Below are 16,683 nucleotides of genomic sequence, written 5' to 3' on the forward strand. Positions count from 1 at the left end.
TAAGAAATATTTCTGAGTTTGTATTATTCCCTCATTAATATTGTAAATATTACAATTCTGAGTTTGAATTTCTTCTCCAAAACAAAGTGCATAATGCACAAAAGGATACAGATATCCTCAAGACATTGGTGCTTATTCCTAAATAAGATAATCCCTGTCCTTAAAATAATATTGCAATATTTTACACTGTATCGCGATGCACAATATACTATTTCTTGATATTCTGAAATCCCCTTAATAGATAACAGTTATTTCGACAAAATAACTGAATATTGCATCAATATTGTAGAGATGACTAATGGTAAGTAAGTAATCATTAGTAATCCGGATATAATGACTAAGTGGGTAAAGACAATGATCAGAACAAGTAACAGTCTGGTAATTCAGAAAATGACATCACTTTACTGTAATGCAGTCTTTAAACCTAGGAAAAGAAAACACTTATGTCATATCACAATAACAATATAATATCCATGTATTTCCGAGACCTAATCCCGGATGTCGCTAGTGTTATACTCCTCTTATTGTCCACAGTTCCCACTAAAGACGCACAGTAAAACTTCAAGGAAAGGTCACAAGTTTATAGTTTCATTTTAAATAACAGCTCAGTAGTTCCCCAAAACAGTTGCTCACTGTCGTTATTACCAAGTGTTTCTCAAACAGAAAGAAACAGCGCATTTGATGGGGACTATTTTCAGTGGCGGATTAATGCAGATTTGGTGGCATTTCTGGCAGCAGGCTGTTATTCACTGTTCTTGATGGTAACTCGGAGATGACAGGGTGCATAAACAATACACAGATGGTGAGAGGTGTGTGTCTGTGTGTCTGTGGGGGGGGGATAATGAGGCCTGACACTAAATTTTTGCCCCAGGGCCCCTTAAGTAGTGAATCCGGTAAAGGAAGAACTATGACATTATTTGTCACTGCTGCTACTAAATCAGAAAAGACCAGTACAGACACACTTTCCTGCACATCTCTGATAACAATCACAACACAGAGTTTGTTCTGAGGCTGACTCACCAGAAACAAAGCACCTCAAGGAAAGATAAACCTGTGTCTGACGCCCCCACCACCACAATCCTGGCATTAACGGTGACCTTCGGCTCCATGGTTAACTTCCTGCTGATCAGGCTGAGAGCAAACGGTGCCTGAGAGAAACAGAGAGAGAAGACAGTTGGACAGATTCACTAGTTTTACTTCAGTGAAGAAATCTGGAGGGAATTCGTCACTCTCTAAATGACTGGTGCCATTTCCTGAAAATTAAATAATCCATCAAATGCATGTGGCCTTAATTATTAATACACTAAAAGCATTAAAAAATGATGTGCCCAATTTTCTTCCATTTGAGCATCACAGGATGAAACAGGAACGAGCTTTCATTAAAGCACTTAATCTGCCTGCTGAAGAGAAAGTCCAGCTTTCGGGAAAAAAACCTTTTCAGTCTGTAAAGTTAGAGCAACGTTTGTGTCAGATCTTCTGAAATCTTTGCTGAGTGATGCACCTTCCTTTTACAGGTGGTTGGCTAATTCAGATTTTCCAAAGACCAACAGACATTAGAGAAGCTAAAGCAGGTAGACGTAGATGCTGAGATATTCCACAACAGACTCTTGGTATATTTTATAAGCTGAAGCACTCAGATGACTCAGGAGAAATATTCTGTATCTTTAAAACCCAAAAGTCTCTTTTTTTTCTTGAATTTGGCATTTGTATACCCAGAAAAATCATGTCCTTTTTTTTTTTCATATTTTGGGACATTTAGTGAGATGTAGAGTGATGACAGGAAATGAAGTGAAAGAAAAGGGAATGACATCCCACAAAGGTCCCCAGACAGACATAAAACCGGGATGTTGCAGTTCACAGTCGACACCTACACCCAGAGGCCATCAGGAAGCCTGGGTAAATGGTTTTCGGCCCAAAATGAAGGAATGAGGAATGAACTTTAAGTTGAGCTGATCATTTTCTTCTGTGCACGGCTCTGCTTCCAATTTGTCTACGAACTTGTTTGGTAAAACCAATAAAACTCTGTTAGTGACAATTTTTCCATAAAATGTGCGACTTGTAAACACGTCCTCACACAGTTTATAGAGTATCTTAACAACAGACTGAAGAGCAGCGCTTAACTGCGCTTAGTGGACAGTTCCAAGTCAAGTCACCTGCTGCGTGTGGTCAGAAATTTGCTTTCTTACACCTGTGACCACACCCAACTGTGATGTCATGGGGGCCAGGAGTACACCTGTACATCCCTGCAGCAAGCTGAGAAGTTAAACCACTGGAGGTCAGCAGGAACAAGATTTTCAGGGGTGTTACTATTTAAAGAGCTTTATTTAATAATGGTATTACTCTCAAAGGTCCAGTGTGTAGGATTTAAGAGGACCTATTGGCAGATATTAAATATAATATTCATAATTGTCTTTTCATTAGTGTATAATCACCAGTGGATGACTTTATATAAGTTTTTTCAACAGAAAACAGCCTTACAACAGGGGATAGATGTATGATTATATCTACTGTCTTTTAGAAATTCTAGAAAAAATGTTGTCTAATTAGCAACACTAAATTAGTTTTAAATAACCCATGCCACCTGAATTATATTTTTTAATTGGCATAATGAGGAGGGGAATCTGTCGCAAAATGTTCGTCTGTTCTCCGGTGTCCTTGGCGCTTTGTTTTGGTAAGATACAAAAACTTCATTCACTGGGAATCATTTTTCTGACCTGGAATAACCTCCTAGTCCTACTTGGAGGTTGAGGGAGGTGATGCAGAACCTTAGACTAAAGAGGCTCAGGTGAACACTAATTGTCACTGTCATCGCTGTCATCTGTAGACCCTTCACACTGAGATAGTTGTGTATTGATCTTTGAAACGCTCCTTTTGTAATTATTATTTTTTTTAAATTGTATTTTTCCTATTTTATGCTCTGTGTACCGTCATCCCGCTATCTTCCCTTGTTTGTGTGTCAATCAAGTGTTTGCTTTATATTTATACATTCAAAACTCAATAAACACAGTCAGAAAAATATGAGGATTTCATTAAGTGCAGCCTTGGATTCTAATGAGATGGAAACATAGGGATCAAATGTGTGACCTTACAGTTAAGGAACACTTTTCCACAATAATTACAAAAGAGTCCCACAGGAATTAGCTGAACACTGTGTTCTCATTTTCCAATTCCTCCACCGCTAAGCGTCTCTGGTCCTCGCCCTGCGATCTGAGGCAGCTAATGGCTCCTTCATCATCTATAATTAGGCAGATTGGCCCCACAATGCACCTTGTTGGATGAAAACAGCATTGAGTGAAAAGAGGGAAACCCGAGGGTGAAATTAACCTTTGTGTAATATTCAAATAATTTCCGTGAGGGCCTGTGTGCCCGACATCTGTCACATACTGAAAGATGGTGTCGCTCACCGTTTGATTAGCAGGAAGATAAAAGAGCATGTGGTTAATCTATAGGATAATGTATGTGTGCGTCAGAAAAGCAAAAGTGATCTGATAAATGTTTTTAATTGTAGCAACAAAACAAAAGCAGCATATTCCATATGTTCAATTTTATGTCGTGCAACGCTGTGTTTATGGTCTGCTAAGGTTTAGGCACAAAAAAACACTTGGTTAGGGTTAGGAACAGATCATGTTTTGGATAAAAATTCCTGATTTTGTCAAGAAAACATGTCTGGAAAATGTTACAAATGTTTAAACGCTGTCTAGAACAGTGGTCTCTGGCTTGGCAGGCATCTCGCAGAGCCGCAACGCGACCAACATCCATTCCCTCCACCTAACATTAAAGTCAGCTCATATTCATGTAATTGGAACATATTAAAAACACTGCGGCAATGTTGGGATGATAAGTATCAATGCGCCGACTTGGGTTAAACAGTGGGGGGACAAAAACATGTAGATGATGTTTGATGACATCCTCTCGTGAGGGAACTGCGTGATCCAACTTGGGTTTTGGTCGTTTTGGGTAGTTATCGCTATAAAAACTGAGGCTGCAGTGAAGGGTTCAGTGTTTCTGCCTGTACCAAAAGCAAAAACAAAACATGTCGCCAATGTGACCTTAATACGCGGCTGACACGTTACCATTTTGTATCATAATTGTTAAAAGTAGGAGGACAAAAAGTCACATCGTCCCCCGATTCAGGCGCCAGTGATGCCCTACAACAACAGGTCAATAAGAGAGTTTCAGATGATACTTGTTTTAGCTTGACTAGCTTCATTAGAGTTGCAACATTGGAGATGTTTGGGAGCAGGGTTACTGAAGTATTCATCTCGCTCATTTTCTGACCAGTGAACTCTTCTGGTTGATTAATGATTATAAAAAACAAACAATAGGAATTAGGAAATTCTGTATTTTTGATAAGAAGTTGAATGAAAAACAAAGAGAGAGGAGTGAACTGAAAAGCATTTTGGTACAACACATCCAGACCTTTCACAGAACATTCTGTTTTGTGTACAACTTGCGATAAGCTGAAGTTAAAGATTAAACCTCTAAGTCAACTTTAAACATTCTGCAGTTAAGATTATGGGTCAATTTTGGATGAATTAAACAACTGTGGCTTGTTTTTTGTTCCCAAATGCAACAATGAAGCATTCTGAATTTGCTTGTGGAGTAAAAAGGCTGGACTGGAGATTTATATAAACATGCTAATAAAATGATGCTGTTGTCATTATTTTCTATAAAAGTCATCCCTTAGAACACTTTTATCAGGATAACATTTAAGAACTGTGCCAGATAAACAATGATTTCTAAGTGTGTCTCATGCAGACGCTGTATTGACATTTATTGAAACTGAGTATTACTTTATATGTAAAAACCCAGCATTTGTTACTGCATGTAGTCAAATTAAATGCCTACATGCATCCATCTGAATACTGCAGGAATTAACCAGATGAGGTATTCATATGAACAAAGCTCCTGTCTCATCTGCATGTGCGGTGGAGCAGGTGCAGCAGCTCTTATCACACTGGAGACGCCTCACCTTCCCTGAACACAATGACCGCGCCTCTGTGTAATACGATCCAGTATTGACAGAGAGGGAACAGGTGCTTTAAATTTGATTAATCATCCCGAGGCCGACATCAGGAGGCAGGGGCGATGCTCGGTAAGCGAAGCTCGGAGGCGAAGCTCTTATCTGCACGGAAGCCTAGAAATCATGACTGCTGTGTTACCGAGGTGAAGGGGGGGGGGCAGGCTGGGTTTGATGGAGTGAAATGAGCATGTGTGTGTACACAGAGCGCTGCTGCACATGTGGTAAATATTTGAAGTGGGGGATGTTTAAAGAAATCACAGTCACGTTAAAATCAGTCAAGCTCAGAGGATTTAACCAGAAAACACGACTCAGGGTAGAATTTAAACATAAGAGAGCTGAGATTATCATTATTCACTATTCATCAGTCACTTATATTCTCTTACCGGTTTAAAAAAGAATGAAATAAATCAAGTTGCTCTTAAAGGTAAAGTTCACCCAAAAAAATCTAAACTCTTCTTTCATCCTTTCTTCTTAGTTTTTAGCATATTTGAATGTTTATATTTCAACTAGTGCTTTTGAGCAATTCCTTTTTTACATTTAATTTCTGTCAGTGCTTAAATTTTATTTGTCACTTTTGCTGTTTTAACTTCATATTTGACTCCCATATGAAGAGGATTTCTATAGCTCAAAAGATTTAACATTAAGTTGAGTAAGTTTGAAATGTTTCCACTGCAGTTTTCAGCTAAATGAGTTCTAAATCCTCTTCAGAAAATGTTTCCTTTTCAACTTACAAATGCTTGTGTAGACGAGATTTGTTAAAAACACCACAACATTATTTCAAATTCTAGCTGAAACCCAGAAGTTTCACAGATATCAAACATAAATAAAGTTGAACTCTCAGGTGTTTCTGAAATCTGATCTAACAAAAAAATGTTACATTAAAGGAAATATAGATGAATTTTAAATTAAATGAGTTTTCTACGATTTTAGTTCTGTTTGTTTGAAATCTTTTAGTTCATATGTATCAAATCTCTGTTTTTAAATGCTGTTTGTGTATTAGAAACTAAAATGTCAGCGCTAATTCCATCATACTGTGGTTTCTGTACTGGAGTTTGCCCTCCGTACCTGTAAGTGAATCACATTCTGTGTCACTTTTCCCTTTTGAAACAGCGCCGTCTAGTGGCCACATGACCTCCCTGCTGTTCCCTCTGTCTGCAGCCTTCAGCTAATCTACATTCCCTGGCAGGCTGCGCGCTGTCAGCCAGCTGCTGCTGTGCCCACCTGGTCCTCGGTGATCTGCCTGGAAGGGGCGTTGATGCCAAGCTCCTCCAGCGGGTAGATGATCTGGCGTCGCGGGCGGACGGGGACTGCGCAGTTGAGGACAAAATCCAGATGGTGGACACAGGAATTCTGGGTGCAGAAGAAGAGGGCACGATGTCAGCGAGCTCAGAAAAATCCCCTCAGAGGTTAAACAGCATCAGTGTGAGGGCTCAGGAGGTAACTGGGAGGCGGCAGAGTGATAATGAAGAGGTTAGATGATGCAAGGTTTACACCACTGATATGAGCTGCCTGGAAAACATCACTCCATGCTTCATCCACGGCCTGATCAGAGCTAATTCTCTGGTTATCTACTGTCATTATTCTATTTGCACATCATCATCTCCCAATCTGCTGCTTGTTTGTGGAAGGTAATTAGCAGAGGAAGTGGAGGCCTCTACACGTTGAGGAAATGTCTTATTATGGTGTGGAGAGGTGGAGCTGGCAGCACTGTCGGCACCTGCTGCCCCGACCCCGGGGACAGCAGCCTGCCGAGGGCCACACGCTGCACAAAATGACCTGTTTGAAAACACATCATTTTAACATGAACAAATGCATCCAACAGCTACAGGAGACATTTCTAATATCTGAGATGCTGCAGGTTTTTTCTCTTTGTCCAAATAAAAAACAATAGCAAAAGGAAAGGGGAGCAAATTTAACAGGAACAGTTCACTCAAAAATGAAAATTCTGTCATCACTGCTCCCCCAGTGCCGATGAGAAAAACAGGTAAAGTTTTGTAGTCTCCGGAAGCCTTGAGATCCTAAATTGATCTGACAAGACGTTACTTTCACACTTTTTAAGCAGAAATCTTCACTGTTGCTGCTAAACTAAGCGTTAAGGCTTGCCCTGTCTAAAGAGCTCAACTGCATGTCGAGGGTGTAAAAAAACATCTTCTCAATTCAATTTAGCATCTTGTGGCTTCCAAACACTTGGATTAAACCGGACGGGCTGTATGGAGCCATCTTGTGGTTTTTTTTTTGGTTGTTTTTACGTTTTAAAACAAGTCCCCAGCTTATTCAGTTGTTTGGGTGCATCCTGCAACACTGTTTTGCTGTGAAGCTCCAGAAATGTTTTGTGAACTACCAAACTTCACCTGACTTTCCATCACAATGGGGGGAGGAGATGATGACTGAAATTACATTTTTGGGTGAACTGTTCCTTTAAATATCAAGGCTTAATGCTGAGGTTTGGCAGAACTAAAAAAATGTTTAAACACCAATGTTTATCAAGTCTGGACACAAAATGATCATGAACGAAGTGTCAAATTCTTTTTCCTTCAACATGTTAAAAAAAATAAATCAACCATTCCAGTTTGCCTGAATGAGTTTCCATTATGTGGGACTCACCTGCCTGTTTTATACTCATGCAATCTGTGTTAAGAAATTCTCAGACTAGAAAACTGCTACTTCGTCATTTGAATGACTTGTCCTGAAGGATATTTTTTGCAGTGTATGAACTGAGGATCATTACACTAATGACAATGTGTATCTGAGCAGACATGCACAGAAGCTGGAAGGGGCCCAGTGATGATGAGGGGCCAGTGAGGGCCTGAAGGTCCCTGTGCACCCACCTCCTGGCTGCAGTCGGGGGGGTACATTCGGTGGAACAGGCAGGATTTGTGAGCCAGACGGAGCACTTCCTTAAACAAGTGTTTGCTGAAGTGCTGGAAGGACGGGTTGAGGACAAAGTGGCGTATCTGAGCGTGCTCCTCGTAGCGGTGATGGCTGAAGTAGATGAAGTTCTCGATGTTGTAGTGGGCTCGAATGTACTCGACGTCCTGACAAAGACAGATTAGATATTGAAGTATGAAGTCTGCAAACATTTTCTTTGGTTTAATAAAGTGAATCTGTTTTTGTTCCATGCAAATTATAACAAAGAAAAGGCTCCTGCTGATTGTCGTATAAAAACATTTTAATCATATGAACCTGTTTCAACATTATTCATTCATATTCATTATTTCTTTATTAAAAAACATTAAAAGAAGACAGTAGAAAGAACTGACCTTACCTCATCAGCAGACTTCTTTTCAGTCTTATGTTGAGCAGACAAACATGTCAAAACAACTATTTCATTTTTCTCTCCTTATTTCCAGCTCTAGTCGAGATCCTTAAGTTTCAATTATCCTAATTATTTCAGGCTGAATCACAGGAAAAGGGTTTTCTAATTCATCTCTTTTATTCTCGTTGTGAGAAAATAGGGTTTAAACTAACAAATATTTCCATTATCAAGTGATCTTTTAATTATTTTTGATTGATTTAAGTGATCATCTATAGAATGTCAAACAATTGTGAAAAATCTTCATCTTTAAATTGCTTATTTTACCTAAACTCAAATATATATGACTTACAATCATATCAAATAGAGAAAAGCCATAAATTATCATAATGTTTGGTATGTCAAATTGATAACAGACTTATGAAAAACTGTTGTTGATGAATCCAACACAATTTGACCACCACTCGACTACTCTGGATGGAACGTAGGAATGTAGAGCTGCACAAGTAATCAAAATGTTATTAAAATTGCAATATGGCCAAGTGCAACACCTTAATTGCAAAAGCTGCAATTTTCTAATAAAGGTAAGATTTGTGACAAACACAGCATCGTAATGCAGAACTGTATCTGCAGAGATGTTCTTGCCTAAAATCTTGTTCTCCAGATGTGAGAACACACATTTGTTTGGTATGTCATACCCCCCACGGATTTTTTTCAGTGAAAATGAAAATTGTGATGCAAAAAATGAATCACTATGATATTTTTGCGTTACCATATCTTGCAGCCCTTTTAATTATTTTTAATTGGCTTGAGCAAAAAAATCACAATCCTAATGTTGCCTGTTCAACGGTCCAAAACACAAATATACTAAATTTAAAATCATATGAAAAAGAGAAAAGCTGGGAAAAGTCATAATGTTTGGGATTAATGATAAATGATGATTGATGTTGATGATTGAACTGATTCATGTCAATATATATAAACCTCCATAAAGTTTGGGGGAATGGGGAGACAGATAGTTAGAATCAGTGCAGCAGAATCAGGGGGATGCTCGAAAAGCTCTGGATCCTACAATTCCCATAATGCAACCCGTATTCATGATAACTGTGCTGTGAGGAAATGTTTTATAAGTAAAAAGTTTTCAATTAAGCCCTTAGTGATACAGAACCAAAAACATCCACCATCGTTTCAGGTTCATCTGAGGACGATGAGGTGTAAACTGCACCTACCTGCTCGTCACTCATGATCAGAATCCCCACAACCTGACTGTCCACCTGGGCCACGAAGGCCTGCAGCGGCACCCCGTCCTGACAAACAACACAACAACACAAAATCCATGTGAATTTACATGTGTGTATTGAACTGAATACTGAACCTCCTCGTATCAGTCCGGTGCCATGAATACTCATGAAGTGGCTGCATTCTCATTTGAGAAGTAATTATCAGTTTTGGAGCTGCAGCAGTGACAGCTGGGGTGTCAGTCAGAGAGGAAAATCCGTTCAGCTGAATTCTCACCAATCTGTTCCCTGGCATACGTGCGATATTCCTCGTTATTCCAAGACAATCATCGTCACCAGCTCTAGTCACACTCGACCGTCCAAAACAATCATCGTTTCATTTTAAAAGTTAACGGGGGCGCAGTTAGAATTTCAACCTTGATATTTTCTCTATTTACTGTTTACACTAATTAATATTACTTCCAAACAGTTGTTTATTTGTGAGGATCCCCATTAATTGTGCCCTCAGGCAGCTCGTCTTCCTGGGGTCCACAAACATGGACCGTATTACAGGCTGGAGAAAATTGGTAGTAGTTTGGTTGTAGTGGCACACTGCTATGCCATTAATGAAGAATAAAGATGGGCAAGTAAAAAACATGAGAAGGTAAATACATTGTGTATTCAAAGACAGGACGGGAGGGAATAATGTCGGAACACGGGTGTAGGTTTGGTTTCAGAGGTGGAGGGCACAGTGAAGTCTCAGGTTCTTTAACCAAAGAGAAAGAGGAAGAAGATAGGAAAGAAACCATGTGAATGTTACTTCCTCGATAAGATACATTTATATGAATCTAACATATTATGGTGAAATTGGTTATTGAGTTTAATATTTAAATAATATTGTATTATAAAGGCAGTAATACTACTTTAAATCAAATATACAGTATAATAAAACTTATTTATTTACGTATTTACATCTTTACTATGAAGAGCTCTGTCCTCTTTGTCTCTGTGTTCTACTTTAGTGTCTATTTAGGAGAATATGTAATTCAAAATATAAGCATGTTGGATAAATATTTGTTACCTCAGGAGTATTTTAGCCCTGAGTAGAGTCTGCAGTGTTCAGTAGGGCAGCCTGTAGCCTGAGAGGCACAACCCAAGGGAAAATGAACCAATAGCACTGGCTGCTGTTTATGAAAACGAATTGCTGTGAGCTCAGACTGTTGATTGTATCAACATTTTAATAAACTCAGCGCTTCTCTCGCCTGGGTTTTGGTATCTGGACAGTAAGAGGAAAGCGTTGAGAGAGTTATTAGTAATTAAATAAAACTGAACCTGTTAGAGTGGCGGGGACAAATATAGGATTAAGAAAGTAACAAAGCCAGAGGGAATGTTTCTTTGTGCTGGATACATGATTACTATTGATCACTATGGGAAAGCAGGCTTGCATCAGCATCATAACTGCAGCCTGCAGTCTGAAGGAAACACAAGAATAATATCAACAGTGCTTAGAGTAACTGAAGGTGGTGTGTTTGATGTCTGTGCTGACTGACCGGGTCTCTGCATGTCTCATAGAAGCAGTCCAGGTCCTGCAGCAGGGACTTCTTCAGACTCAGACCCTTCACCAGATCAGAGACAGCCGGCCGGTCTGCAGCCACAGCCGGCCTCACCTCCACACTCCTGCTGGGACAACCATACTAAAGTGGCAAACTTGCTATCCTGGCAGGCACAGTGACGTTCCGATGCTGCCTATGAGAAGTAGACAAAAATGAACTAAGATGACCCACCTGAGTCCGGCCCGGGGGAATATGTAGAGTTCATAAGGCAGCAAGGTGGTGGTGCGGTGCGGCACCCTGAGGAAGTTCTGCAGCAACAGGAACTCAGGGGACAGCATCGGGACAGTGATGATGCAGAAGTCCAGGTCCTGGCAGGCAGACACGAGACACACACACACTTCACTGAGCAGAATATATCATATTTTTTTTTGTTTTTAAAGAGTCTGCGGGGATCATACACTTTATTAATTTTCCAAAACCTGAAAATCAAAGTCATGTCTATTCGATGAGATTAAAATCCCTCCTGATGTGTAAAGGAATCCAGTGTTTATAATTACAGACTGACTTATTTCTGTACCGTGCACACATCTGGCACAAATTATCATTCCAGGAAAAAGGAGAATTTATTTAACTTCTTGTTCAGTGACATTTATCTTTGGCCTATTTGCTCTGTCTGTTTGTACAGCTCATTAACACATGCTTCTTTTCTGGCGGAGAACATGAGTCAAATGATTTAAATGTCATGTGCAAATTAATACTCACAGGAAAGAGTTTGAATGCATATGGAATCAAATCCACTGATCTGTAAGAGAAGGAGAAGACGGAGAAGAGGAAGGGGAAGTTAAGTGAAAAAATGTCTGTGCCAACTTCAGAATCAAATCTGGTGATCAGTGTGGCGGAACAACTGGCCGACCAATCTGCCCGCCGCTTCCAGCTCAACTTCTCGCTTTCAGCTCTGCCTTGCTGTCACTTTAGGTGCAGCTCTCATTAATAACATGCTCACTCTCGGCAGGAAGCGCCTCGACTTCATATTCAGTAACAGCTGGGAGGTAAGGCGGTGGTGAGAGGAGCTCAGCGGGAGCCAACTAACAGTCACTCTCCCTGCTTTAACACAGCATATGACTGATGCAACTCTGGACAGCTGCCATCAGCAACGCCTCAAAAATCCATTTCTGACAGGAAAAATATTCATATTTAAGATATGGTATACTTTTCAAAATATATTTCCAGATTTGCAAACCTTCTTTTGGTATCTAACTTTTATTAAATGGATTTTAGTGAGAAGTGAACAAGGAAATCTGGCACTGAAAACAAAGTCTGAACTCACATGAAACTCTCAATGCGTAAGTAAGTCTGTTTCTCTCTGTCGTTGTTTTTCACAATTCACATGAAAACCAGTGACACTGAGAAAGTTTAATTGAAAAAAGACAAACATAAGGAAAATAATCTGACAATTTGTCAATGAAAAACACATCAAAATAGAAAAAAATTATAATAGTTTTTAATGTCTGTGTTTCATTTTTTCATTTTTATGTTTTTTTCCAGTCCCAAAGATTTGTTTCAGTGCCAATACAACTTTTTCAAATACAAACATTTCAATGCCACTATTTTCTCTTCAAGTTTAGACTTTGTCTTCAATGCCTAATTTTATTTTCGGCACTGCCAATATTTACGATCACTTCTCTAGCCTCATATCTGAGGCACTGAAAGCTCGCTCATTAATACTCACACCAAGACCTCATCCTGACCTTACCTCATTTCATAACTCTTGTCAATAGCAAAGAACTGAATACAGAAAGCGTTGGATTTCTCTGAAAATTGTCCTGCTCCATTCGACTGTGTCTTCTCCTGCATAGAGGTGAGAGTGACAATAACAACAAACATGCCACAAAGAAGAACATAACAATAAAACAATTTTTTATATCATAATCATGACTTTAATTGCATTCATTAAAGAATTCCAGCAGGGAGACACCACTGAGATGCTTCCTACTTGTGAGTGTAAGCTTCATTGTGCCTCTATTTATCTGTAATGTGAGTTAAGTGTATTTACAGAGGTGCAGTTAAGTTACCTGCTGTGAATCTTGTTTGTCTTTACTTAAGTCAGGCTGAGCAGCAGCTTCATCGTGTTTTATCCGTTTGTACAAACCATCAAACTCGCTCAACTCGAAGCTGTGCAGCTGTTTTAAATCAACATCAGAAGTGACGCTGATGAAGCCAACGATCACTCCGTCGCTCTGTGTAGATCAGGAACACACAGACATCAATACATATACTCATACTTGTATTTCCCTCTGAATGTAATATACAGTATGTCTATAACACAGCAGCCTTCTACTAGTTAATGAAGGTTTTACCATTTTTACACACAAAATACACATTTAGGTGTTTGTTTTAGTCCCGATTTGCAAATTGGTGCATATATAAATATAAAATATCAGAAAACTTGTAATTCAATAAATATTTGTTTTAATGCAATAAATTAACTGGGGAAGTTTCATTTAGTTAACATGTTTACCCTATTCAGAATGTGAGACAGAAATCTCCACTTCCAGCTATTAATTCTCATGCTGGATTGAATTTGGATTGAAATCATGATTAGGACACATGAAAAAGGTAATAATATAACACCCAAAATACCAAAATGACATATTCTGTAGTTTGACAAAAAGTTGAAGAGAGCAGAGTGAACAGCCCAACCCTCTGGGGCAATGTTTGACTGTTTGTTCTCTGAGTGCTGAACATATTCAGACAAAAAGCCCAAAATGCTTCAGATGTCTGGACACAATATGTTCAGTGAGAGCATGTCTTGGCCAAGTATCAGCTCGTATCTGCCATATGCTGCCATGAACACATGTCAGCCCGACTGGCGGGGAGGGGAGAGAAGATCTGTCGTCTTCCAGGTCCCGAGGGAACAGACCCCAGCAGGGTCCCTGACAATCAGTCAAAGCATCATCACTGAGCTGCTATTACAATATGTTCAGACTGGAGCAGAGGATCAGAAATGACCAGGAACGAATCACATCTCACACACAAGATCAGACAACCGGGAGGGATGTTTGTAAATGGTTTGTCTACTTAAACTAAAATTAAAGTTGGAACAAACCTCACACACAGCGGCGCAGTTCTCCTCATTCTGGGCCTCAATGAGCTCTGCCAGGAAGTACGGCTGATCCACTATGTCTGTAGTTTGTAGTAGTTTTGTCTGCTCTGCAAATAAGTGCATGATATCATCGTGATCTTCAACCCTGTAATGAACAAAAAGAGGAGTAGCCGACACGTTAAAGCTCCACCAATCAATATTTTTTAAATTACAATGAATCAAATTACTCTCTTACTTGCTGATACTGCTTAATCCATTAATAATTATCAGTAACGCAGCAGTTCTTTAAAAATGTTATTGTTTTCTAAGCTGATTCTATGTTCACCTGGCTGGGCGGATATGAAGCCTTGGACAGAGCTCTTGTCTTTTGCAGATGAATGCCGAACACTGAGGTCCAGGGTCAGTCAGGTGCTTTAATGGCTGAAACACCTCCTCTAGCGCTGGCTCTGGACAAACAGCAATCATAAGACTCACAACTCTATTCAAGTTTTTGAATAACTGGTAAATTAACAATGAATTTAAAATGCTCTTCACCTAAAACACCAACGTTTGGGCTGACCAGGCAGATGTATTCAAGCTCTCCAACTGCATTAAAGACAGCCCTGCAAAAATAATCAGAACAGCAAAGGGAATTATAATTTGGCAGACATTGCATTAACCTGTTACTGCTTCTACCAAAGTACTGGAGTAACTACTGTTTAAAATAATCATGACTTTTAGGAGTTGAACCAGTGTCATGTTCAGCTGTCTATAACTGCTATACCACACACACATCAAATGTATTGACACGTAAGGCTATATTCGGAAAGTAAATATTCCGGATAAGAATACTGAAAAACTTAACTAAAACCAAATTGCCCTTGTTTTGTCATACCTCATTATTTCCTTTACACTTGCTGTGACGAAATTCGGCTGTGCCACAAAAAGGTGGAGGTAGAGTGTGTTCAAAGGCTGCAGAGGGAAGAAAAATTAGCTTTAGTTTTCTCCAGTGCAGCTGTCAGTTCACTTTTATCTCACCTGACCTAAAAATTAACTTTACTTCAACTTCAAATAGTGAAAAAGTCTTAGTATGCGCATACAGCCAGATTAGTTCTGTAGGGGCCAAAGATGTGACTTTATGGTTAAAAACTGTTAGTATGCATGAACAGTATTAATCTTAAAAACAACTCTATATCAGCAGCTGTCTCCAGTATTGTCTGAATTTATGACTGATACAGACTGTGCATTTTTCAGCTCTGAAGTGTTTCTGCAGGAAAGGTTCCCAGTGAGCCGGATCCACCAAGTCTCCAACAGGGTGATCGAAAAACGAAGCGTGGGCCACAATGTCATCCTTTTCATTGGCCAGAGTCACGGCCAGATTGGCTTTCTCTCTGGAAGGTGACGGAGAGCAGAGAGGAAACAGGAGGCAGAAAATCATATTGGGACGACATCAGAACACTTTGTCAGTGACTTTTTACGAAAACATGCTGGAAGAATTCTGTTTGTATGTCATATGATTACTCGCAAGGCAAGCTTTCAGACATTACACAGATTAAGTACCAGTGAAAACAGTGCATATACTGTAGATATATAATATGAATGAATGATACTAGGAAACTTACACAGAATGAATAATAAGCCAATACGTACTGTGGATTGATATGTACAGAATAAACGGTAACCCAGTACAACAGGTGTAACTAAATGTAACATCAGGCCAAGAGACTGCTGATAATAACTAGTCACTCAGCTTGCACTTACATTTGTGTGAAGGTTGATTAATGTACACTTTCCCTTTTCAAAAATAAAGAATTAAATAATTAATAAGTTATGATGTATTCAAGGTGCAAAAATGAGCCTTTTGTACAATCAGCAGTAGAATAAACAAGTGAGTTCACATTGACTAAATAGAAACTACTGTGGTAAGTTGTCAGGTTGTCAAATTCATGGACAGCTTAGGTAGCCTTGAAGACTAGCCAGTTTATTCTGTGTGTCTCTATCCAGAAAGCTTGATATTTACTGTCGGTTCTCTATACTAAAAAAAAGACACTATTTAAATGTTTTGTCTTACAGCAGATGAATTACATTGACCCTTCCAAAAACCGCCAGAGCCGAAGGGCTGATGAGGCTGTCAATCCCCTGAGCATCCGCTGATTCACTCCTTCTGACAGTCACAGCTTCCTCTTGGCCACTGGGTGAAGTTATGGTCCTCATCTTCACCTGGACTGGTTTTAATAGAGCGGGACGGTGTCATTTCAGCCACGACGATACCAACAACAAGAACGGATACAAGTTAGATAATAATCTAGCTAAATGTGCAAATGTTAACCAGAACCATGAACTGTTACTTACCTGTAAAAGATTTATCTCCCAGTGAACTACAACGTCAGTCTTGTAATGTTTTAATATCCTATAACTCTTGTCTGAAATTAGAAATGAGAAACTAACGGGAAAAGTAGCGTTAGCGCCATAAAACTGTAACTTTTCGTCGCAGGATTAGCTAGCTAGCTAACCCCAAACTCTGTAACCATGGTAACAGAACGCTGCACCAGGGG

General features: G+C 39.4%; 1 protein-coding gene across 3 annotated transcripts in view; it reads right to left on the reverse strand.

The window, feature by feature from the left end:
* cfap61 (cilia and flagella associated protein 61) overlaps positions 1-16,637 on the reverse strand; it is a 37,593-nt gene extending 20,956 nt beyond the window's left edge. For 2 of the 3 annotated variants that reach the window (XM_084377375.1, XM_084377374.1), the window contains exons 1-16: positions 16,481-16,637; positions 16,200-16,353; positions 15,369-15,519; positions 15,024-15,100; positions 14,684-14,751; positions 14,475-14,595; positions 14,153-14,294; positions 13,119-13,283; positions 12,800-12,894; positions 11,809-11,848; positions 11,278-11,414; positions 11,044-11,170; positions 9,506-9,583; positions 7,852-8,058; positions 6,245-6,373; positions 1,021-1,148 (exon numbers count right to left, since the gene is read on the reverse strand). In XM_084377375.1, the coding sequence (XP_084233501.1) occupies positions 1,021-1,148; positions 6,245-6,373; positions 7,852-8,058; positions 9,506-9,583; positions 11,044-11,170; positions 11,278-11,414; positions 11,809-11,848; positions 12,800-12,894; positions 13,119-13,283; positions 14,153-14,294; positions 14,475-14,595; positions 14,684-14,751; positions 15,024-15,100; positions 15,369-15,519; positions 16,200-16,342 (1,808 nt within the window). In that variant the 5' untranslated portion in view covers positions 16,343-16,353; positions 16,481-16,637. The remainder of the gene's footprint in view (positions 1-1,020; positions 1,149-6,244; positions 6,374-7,851; positions 8,059-9,505; positions 9,584-11,043; positions 11,171-11,277; positions 11,415-11,808; positions 11,849-12,799; positions 12,895-13,118; positions 13,284-14,152; positions 14,295-14,474; positions 14,596-14,683; positions 14,752-15,023; positions 15,101-15,368; positions 15,520-16,199; positions 16,354-16,480) is intronic. The other variant, XM_084377376.1, reaches the window with a different exon arrangement.
* Between the last annotated feature and the right edge of the window lie 46 nt (positions 16,638-16,683).

The sequence above is a fragment of the Pagrus pagrus genome (assembly GCF_965226575.1).
Source record: "Pagrus pagrus genome assembly, chromosome: 16".
In the NCBI taxonomy this organism is placed as follows: Eukaryota; Metazoa; Chordata; class Actinopteri; order Spariformes; family Sparidae; genus Pagrus; species Pagrus pagrus.